General features: G+C 31.7%; 1 protein-coding gene across 1 annotated transcript; it reads right to left on the bottom strand.

The window, feature by feature from the left end:
* Positions 1-1,063: 1,063 nt before the first annotated feature.
* LOC149556440 (uncharacterized) lies at positions 1,064-2,939 on the bottom strand. Its single transcript, XM_089785871.1, has 2 exons — positions 2,693-2,939; positions 1,064-1,781 (listed from the first exon to the last, which is right to left on the bottom strand). The coding sequence occupies exons 1-2, from the start codon at positions 2,870-2,872 to the stop codon at positions 1,224-1,226; spliced, it is 738 nt and encodes a 245-aa protein (XP_089641997.1). The 5' UTR covers positions 2,873-2,939; the 3' UTR covers positions 1,064-1,223.
* Positions 2,940-9,314: the final 6,375 nt, after the last annotated feature.

The raw sequence follows: 9,314 nt of genomic DNA, 5'->3' as shown, positions 1-9,314 counted from the left end.
AAGATAAATATGTGTCAATAACATTCAAATGAAAGAAACCTTCAAACAAAGACATTATTTAATGTTTAAAATATTGTACATCAAAATGAAGAAAAGTTGAAATGAACAAAATTTGGAATGACATTCCCTATTCAAAGGTTTTTAGGTGTTATTCTTTCTCTTTTCACCTACATTTTAGGATTTCAAATTACTATTCAAAGGAAAATTTAGAACATAAAAATTCAACTAAGCATGAAAATTTAGAGGATTGTAAATCTTATAGTAATTTTTAAAAAAAAACTATGATATATTTTATTATTATTATTATTTTAATTTTCAATTTTTTCAATTATGGTTTTTATCAAGCATTAAAATCTTTATGTTATGCATGTGAAAACTAAAAGAATTTGAAAGAAAACTCATAGAAATATGTCCATATTTCATATTAATGTCTTTTTAAAGATAAAAATAATTTGAATAGATTATTATTTTTCAAAAATTATATGACACTATGACTTTAGATTCTAATTAGTTTAGATTTAAAAATTAATAATAGTAAAATGTGCAATAAACTAGATAGTATAAATGTAACAATCTAATTATTCAATTTTTTTTTTTGAAATAATGTATCAAGAATTAGAATCATTCACTGAAAATATTATTAAGAAATGTAAAAAATGATGTTTTCTTTTAAAAATAAATAAATTAGAGTTTCAGTGCAAATTTCAAAAACTAGCAAGTTTATATTATTTTAATATCTCCATGTTTTATTATTATAAGTAATAGAAAGTAGAAATTTACTTTAAAATATTAATTTCAATATTTGATATAAACTAATAAATGAGATACACTACATATAGGATCTTATATTGGTTAAGTGAAGATCATAAATGAAAGACCACATCCTTTCCATAAAGCATAATATGTGGAACATTAGCCAATTTGGAGTAGTATTGAGTCACTTAATATAAATGCAAATAGCATTTTGATAAAAGGTCATATGAGGGACCAATAAAGATACAATAGTGACAATCACAAAGACAAACAAAATTAAACCTTATTGACAACAACAATTTACCATGAGTTAACAATCACAATATACAACCAACAATTTTATATGAATATGATCAATTTCAATTTTATATAAAATATTTTCCTATACAACCATAGTCCATGAATAGAACTCAACAAATATGGCTCTAATTTAATTTTTTTTAAAGTTCTTTTTAATGATGGAAGCAGCCCTAAGAAACTTCCCTTTGTGTCAAAGGCAAGTGCCCATTTTGCTTCATCCTCTTCATATCATAAATTGCACTCAGATCTTCAGTTGGCCTGTCAAGAGAGTACAAAAACACCAGCAAGAGGCAGGACGCCACCAACATTGGAATGGGCCCAAAATTCCAAAGAAACAAAGGAAGAGAGAAGTAGAAAGTCCTCAATCCAAGTGACCATAAATAAACTCCTTTTTTCAATGCACTGCTTACGTACTCTACATGGAAGCTCTCCATTTCTTGGCAAGGCGGAGGGGTGATTATAAGGAAGCTCACCTCACTGTAATAACGAACACATTGTACATGGCAAATGAATGCCATCAGCAGAAAACCTAACAAGATCAAACACTTGATAGAAGCTGTTAGAGGGCCATTCATCCCATGTAAAGTCAATTCATTAGGGTTTTTTCCCATTCCCACTAGTAATCCCACCACAGAGCACAACATTATGGCAGTGGAAGCCAAAAGTGTGGACGCCATTATGCCATTCCTTATTGTTTGCACACCCAACACTCCGTTCTTCATCCTATCCTGCAAGATCAAAGTGAATTACAAAACTGAGTGAAATATAACATATACTCAGTTGCAAACATATATGATATATGTTTGTATAGTGTGATGGTTTAAATCTATTAGGATGGGATTTTTATTGTGATATTATTGTTGGGTGTTTATGTTGGAGATAAAGTTTTTGTTTGTGATCTCATCATTCATAGATGAGAATAAAAAACATTTATTAAGATCAGAATCTTGGTTTGGGATCAGGTAGATTTAACATGTTGATGTTGGAGACGAGGTTTCTTGTATGCAATCTAAGCATTGATAGACTAAAATTTAAAAACTTTTATTGAGATAAAGTGTAACATTCATTTTCATGAGAGATGAGTTCTGAGCTACTACTCGTGAAACATGAGTTGATGACTTTGACTCAAAGACTACATAGCTTAATCCTAATAGCAATATCACATTCTTGAATTCTAATGACAATATCACAATTTGACATCCTAAAGAAAATATCTCCTACTTATCGATTGATGAGAAAAAGAGTCTTCTCTATAATGAGTGGTTCATAGGACACAACACTAACTGAATGTTTTGCAAATAGGTTTAGTAGCTAAGCGGGCTTAATCTTGGAAGAAATTGTATGATTAGATGCACTTAAGTTGGAGTAGTATTAGGATGGGTAATCTACTAGTAAGGCCCAATGCTTTACCTTTGTGAACATCACATAAATGTAACGAGGGTTAAGTATTCTATTTATTCTCATAAGAGATGAATTCATGTGAACTACTACTCACCAAACATAAATGAATGAACTTGACGAATAAACTACATAATTGAATTGTAGTAACAATATCATAATTTGACAACCCAATATCCTGCTACTTAACTAACCAATTTTTAACTCAAATTGAAAACATTTCTTTCTAAAGATGGGTTACCTTCATAATGGCCTGCACCCACGCCTTCCTATGAATTGCATTGATGCCAATGAAGGTGGTATGGGGATGAGTGAGAAGTTTGTGAAGCAGATAAGCATGGTATATTACCAACATTAGAAATCCAGTTGGGACGAGCACAATATCCAGATGACTCTCCACCCATGCTGATATTTCCCCCATTAATTAGATCTGATAAGTGGAGTAGTTGAGATTAGAAAGGATTTCAATGGGAGAAGAGAAGTAGTACAAGGAAAAATAATGAACAAAGGAGGAGTTTATATGTTGTAAGAGCATCAAACTTGAATTATGTAGAATGTTATGAGGCATCGAATTTTTTTGACATGGGAGTAGATGGCTGTTATCTACAAGTTGATTAATAGAATTTATTGTATATATACTGATTTGGGTTCTCTCTTAGATTGAGAATCGACTCAGTAAAAGTGAAGTGAAGTGCATATAGATTATTCCTTCTAAGTTCTCGTTGCTTTTTGTGTAGTAGAATGATTTTTCTAGTTACATTGCATTCTCAATCCCAAACACAAACAACGAGCATAACATTATTCTTTCTTCTCCATTGCAAACAGAACATACTTTTGTTTTCGCCGCATATGCTTATCAAGAGTACACTTTTTATCACAACGGTTACTACTAATTTTTAAAGTGGAAATTGTTTGCTTTGGTTGCATATAATTATTCCTTTTCCAATCAATCAAGTATATAATATGAAAGCATAAACATTGTTCTCTTATATTCACTTTCAACTTTTCCTTTATATTTTGCACACTATTGTTTTTGTTATAAGTAGTCATAACTTTAAATATTAATATCAATAAACCTTTCTCAACTCTTAATGGTCTAGCCTATTTATCATTTTAATCATTCTTATATCTTAGATTTTATCAACATTCCACTCTTGTCTTCTAGATAGTTGTGCACACAATTATTTTTTTATTGACCTCTTGAATTATTTTAACAATTATATGTCTTTAGTGTCAAATATATTGAATTGAACATGTAAGATTTTTTATTTAAGAACAATAGTATGACACTAGTAAGAATCAATGGAGAATAATAGTGGGGATTAAGACGAGAAAATTCTAGAGCATATGAGAAAGCATTATCTACACTTATATATTGGTACTACAAAAACGCTATGACATGCATTTGGATTTTCTTCATGTACGATCATTTTATGTTACAAAAAAGGTTTAATGCAATAATCAAAATGGTTATTACTATTTATTTTAAAAAAGAATGCATACTATTCAACTTTAAGTATCAATTCATACAATCATTCAAGTATTGACATCAATATCTATCTGTTAGTCCTAAGAGATCAGATAACTGAGAGGGAAAATGAATCCATAATCAACCAAATAATCAACTTTTCAACCTTTTAAATCTTTATCTCATAAACAACTTAATAGAAATACATAAAGGCATTCATCACATGAAAACATCCACAAAATTGACGCATGGATTATAGTATCAGGAAAAATCAACTTGGATCAAAACCACAATGGGGATTAGTACCCAAAAACAAGGAGCTTAATCATGTTAGGAGTTATAAAGACACTGTTAGGCGCCACCTTGTTAGGGGATTTACCTTTAGCCCTACTAGGAGCTTTACCCTATTAGGGGTAGCCTTGTTAAATGACTTCAAACACTAGTTAAAGTGCCACCTTATTAAAATATTTACAAAAGGACTTGTTAGAATCCATAAATTTTAGGGATTTTGATTGTTGTAATTATTAAGGAACAACATAAAGGACTATTTATGTAACAAAATTACATCTTCCTGATCAGATCCACTAAAGCTCAAACTCACTTCTCAGCACACTTAACTTCTTCCTAGCTAGATCACGCCTTGCATTTCTTCACTACACTTGCTTGACCATGATCAACAAAATTTAATTATTCACCTTTACTAGTACACATATTGGACCTAAAGGAGAGTTGCATGTTATGCATTATTCTTTCCTTTTTATATATGAAGATGCAAAAAATAAGTAAATTGATGTAAAAGTAGAAAGTTTCAAGATAAATAAATAAATGCAAAATACAAGTAAGATACAAAAGTATATATCTTGAAATAAGATTATGGAGAAGGAAAAATTCACCAACCTTGACACCAGTTAAAATCTCACGCTCGATATACAACCTTTACACCACCTCATTTCAACTAGCACTCTAGGATGCTGAGCTAAGAAATCAAAACAAATTAATATAAGATACATAAAATAAAAAATGATCTAAATTAAATCAACTATACTACTATACAAAAATATTTCAATCATTAAAAGTGAACAGACTAACTAAATCATCTATTTGTTTACTACAAGTTCATTTTTCACAACATACATGCAGATTGGGGATTATAATGTAGGTATGCGATGATAATGTGAATTACTTACAACTTGTATGGACAAAGTACCAAAGTTGAGACAAAGTGAAAAAACAACTAAAATGACTAAAAGTAAAATAATCTAATTAATTAGGAATGGAAAAAGAAACTAGACTATAAAAATAAAGATAACATAAATACATGGAAGATAAGATGATCTCACCAATAAAAGAAGTTTATGAAGTTAATGACCCTTCATTTCTTCCTTAGTGAAGTACCTACTTTGGTGTTCCCACCTCCATAGTGGATAAATAAGAGATAATGGTGCTAGACAATCATAAATATCACATAGAAAATAAAAATGAAACAAAAGGTTATTCCAAGAGACAAATATGTAAAAGTAGAATATCATGAGTGACTCCCCTTTACGAGTATGAATCCAAGCCTCGACTAGATGAAGGCATGATTGACTATGGAGATGAAGCTAAAATTATACAAGTTTTCCTAATATAATAATAACTCAAGAGTATGGCAAAGAGGCTATAAAAATAAATTCTAAGTGTGATAGCAAAGTGAAAATGAGCATGAAGAAGGCCAAACGAAAGAAAAACTTAAAATTTTAAGCTATAGGTTCATATCTTAGCATTAATAGGTAGTGATAAGAGGCTTAATTTCATTGTGTGGGTGGTAGTTGTAAGGTATAAATGGCTCATTTCTCGTCTGCATATTTTTAGGATGAATACATATCACATGGATGTCTTGCCAGTTCATGCATGTGTCTTGTGACAATGAGGTCACATGGCTAAAAGTTTGATAAGAAAAGACAAGGGCAAGTAGGTAGGATGTCGAGGCTTATATTGAATTTGTCTTTTAGCTAAGGTAGGAGCATTACATAATGGAATATTACCCATGGATGAAATTTATGACATCACATTTTGTCCCTAGTTTAGAAAGCTTGAAGATGTCATTTAAAGTAGAGAAAACTTACCTGACTTACCTGAGGGTCTTTTATTCACATAAGATTTTCCCAAAGGATATGCCTAAATTATTGCAATGTTAAATTGAACACAAAAGTTACATAAAATAATTATAGATGATAAAGATAGTGATAATTGATGGTACACTAATATGCTTGTATCAAGATACGTTCAGCCAAATAGCCATATATTAGGAAAATTTTGAGCATTTTGGTGTGAGTAGGAAAAAAAAAAGGTATTTTCATGATAGGGTGTCTTTATTCATGCATTGCTATAAGTAGAAAAATCGAGATAGTCATGATGTGATAAGGCTATTGGTACTGGTCTCGTGTTCCTTATGGGGTTTGCAACATGGCTTAACCACATGTTGTGGATTCTATAAGTCTACACATTGTATTAGGAATTAACATGTCAATCCTTTGGTACAATAACAATGATAAATTTAAACAAGTGGTATTAGAGCTTGGTGATAGGTTCAAATCCATGTAGGTCATAGTAAGTGACACTAGGAGGGTGATTATTGGAAATAGGCCACCATCCATCATGGGGTTCATGGCATAGATTACCACCTTTTGTGGATTGTATAAGTATAGTAATTATGTCAGGCATTAATTTGTCAATCTTATAATGCAACAAAAACCTTTCCTTCTAAAGAAGGCAAGTTTGATCAGACTAATATGAGCAAAAAATGTTGATAATCATAAAATAGGAAGAAATATTTGATAGGATGAGTGGACAAGTCCCCAAAAAGGTAGGTAAATAGATAAAAATTTAAAATTATTAGAAAATCTTTTGATCTAGAAAAGATGAGATAATCAAATAACAAGATATAATTTAATACCGTTAGAATAGATCATATTTCTTAGAGGGGAATATGCGATATTCTATGGAGAGATAAAGTCATTATGGTGCATGTGAAAATATGAGGTGTTTCCATGGAATGGCACTTCCTAAAAAATGACACATGATATTTGTAACATCTAGATAGAGATGTATGGGTATAATGAGTTGGTGTCAAAACCTAGAACACATCTCAATGCTATTCATCTGGTCTAAAATGAATTAGATCTAAAAAAGAGCCAATGAAGACATATAAAAGTAAACATTTAGGTCATCATGGAGGGAATCCTATACACCCCTAATACCTTTTAGTGTCCCAAAATCTCCAAATTAAATGTAAAACAAATAAAAGAATAAGATATAAAATAGTTGAAGTTGTACATTTATAGATACCAATGGAGTAAAATGGTCTTACAAAGAGGGACAAAATAAATTGAAAAGAATTGGGTAACACAAACATGCACACTCTAATCCAAAAACATAAAAGTGGGCACTACTTATTTTATAGATTTGCACTAGTAAAATATTATCCTTCAAATCTTAAATATATGGGGAAAGAGGTCAAGAGTGTTATGTAATTAATGCTATAACAACACCAAAAACCCCACCAAGACCTATAGCCACGAATGAGGTTTCTTCAACATCCTAATTCTAGAGGTCAATAAGGGCAAGTGAGAGGGATCATATAAATATGGTGGTCAATACAAAAATCTCCTCAAGTGAATCAAACATACAAGCCTCATAGCTTGTAGGTGACCCATGTTGAGATGAAGATGAATAATATGCCCTGTGAACTCTATAACCAAGGCGGTGATGAACTTAGGACAAGTTAGTGTTTTCTTTACTGCAAGGACAAATAATTTTTTGTTAGGGTGAAACGTAGGCACAAGGACTTACTCAAACACTAATTTAAGTAATGGAAGGGAGACCCTTTGATTCACTATAATTCTATCCTTATCCCCTAGGAATGGTATGATTGTATTCAAGAGATGGAGTTGGTGTAGGTTGATGACATGAAGAAATAGAAGTCTTTTTGGCCCACAAATGGAGAACAATGGACAAAGGACATGGATGCACAACAAGCAAAAGAGAAATTCTTAGTATCTGGAGATCCTCGGTTGGAGGAAAACAAAAAGCAAGGTACATTACAATTATCTCTCCCTTTGCAATTCATCCACCCCACTGAATTTATCATAAGGTATTTTACTTGTGAAGGAAGGTATTTCTATTTGCATGTTGTTCATTTCAAAATTTTGAGTGGTTTGCGGCATGGTGATTGTCCTGTAAATCTCCCAAGTTTCCTTTATAATATTATCAAAAGGCAAGCTACCTATGTATAGCAAGGCAAAACCCAGTCGATATCCCACCATTGCTTGATTAGGGCTATAATTGAAAGGGAGTTGACTAGGCAACACTTGGGAACATGGGAGGATTCTGTAAAACTCAAGATAGAGGGACCTAAAAGGGGTGGACCTAAAGGGAAAGGAATGGAGAAAAGAGAGAAAACTGATGTAAGAGTTAGGAAAGTAGTATATAGAATGGCTCGAGAAGCTTTGGCTTTTGCATCTGTACCTAAAACTACAGAAAGGAAAATTCTGCCCGTAGAAGCCTCAACTCCTAGAAAGAGAAAATCACACACAGTTGCTGCAGAGGAAGGTTCAGAAGAAGTATCCCCAGTATCACAAGAACCTGCTGATGAGAGCATTTTATGTCCCAAATTATATGATATTTTAACCTTCGTATAAGCATTCACACTCATGTCAATCCCCATCTTCTATTCCATTTTCTCCTTCTATGTTGCATATAATTGAATATTTATGAGTAATATTTAATATAGTTATTAGATAGAATATGTGAATAAATAAATGAAATTGTATTTATCTAACAAGTTATGGTTCTTCCTGTCGCCCGCTAGACATCTTCCTGTAGCTATTTCAGAAATACAAAGTTTCATCCACTTTGAAAATATTGCTTGCTATATCTTATTGGCATTCATTATTTAAAGCATTATTCCTTCACAGATTATTGACCAAGGAGTATGTTGAGAAAGAACTTAGCTAGAATAATTACCAACTAAAAATGAGGACAGTTAGTTTTGCATTTTATTTTGTGAACAGATGTGGATGAATCTCAAAAATTCGAAACATGGGTATTGTCCAGAATATGCCCAATTACAATCTCGCATGGCAAAATCTTCAGAATGTGCAAGATGGAAAAGTTAGAGACTATTTTTAAAATGTGATTTTCCTATTATGAGTTTGGATTTCGACCATAATCTACTCTACCATGAATCAGCAACCACATATAATATAGTTTTGTTGGAATGATGAAAACAATTTCCTATTCTTGGCATTATTTGTATGGTGATGGAGGACTCCATACGTGGCAGCAACCTTGGCTCAAAAATGGTGGATGAAGACAATATTGTTCTAAACCGATACAACAAAGTTATCTATTCTTT

This window comes from Cupressus sempervirens, chromosome 5 (genome assembly GCF_028749045.1).
Source record: "Cupressus sempervirens isolate cs-2001-9-10 chromosome 5, ASM2874904v1, whole genome shotgun sequence".
Classification (NCBI taxonomy): Eukaryota; Viridiplantae; Streptophyta; class Pinopsida; order Cupressales; family Cupressaceae; genus Cupressus; species Cupressus sempervirens.
The sequence above is the reverse complement of the archived record's forward strand: the minus strand, read 5'-3'. Positions and strand labels throughout refer to the sequence as shown.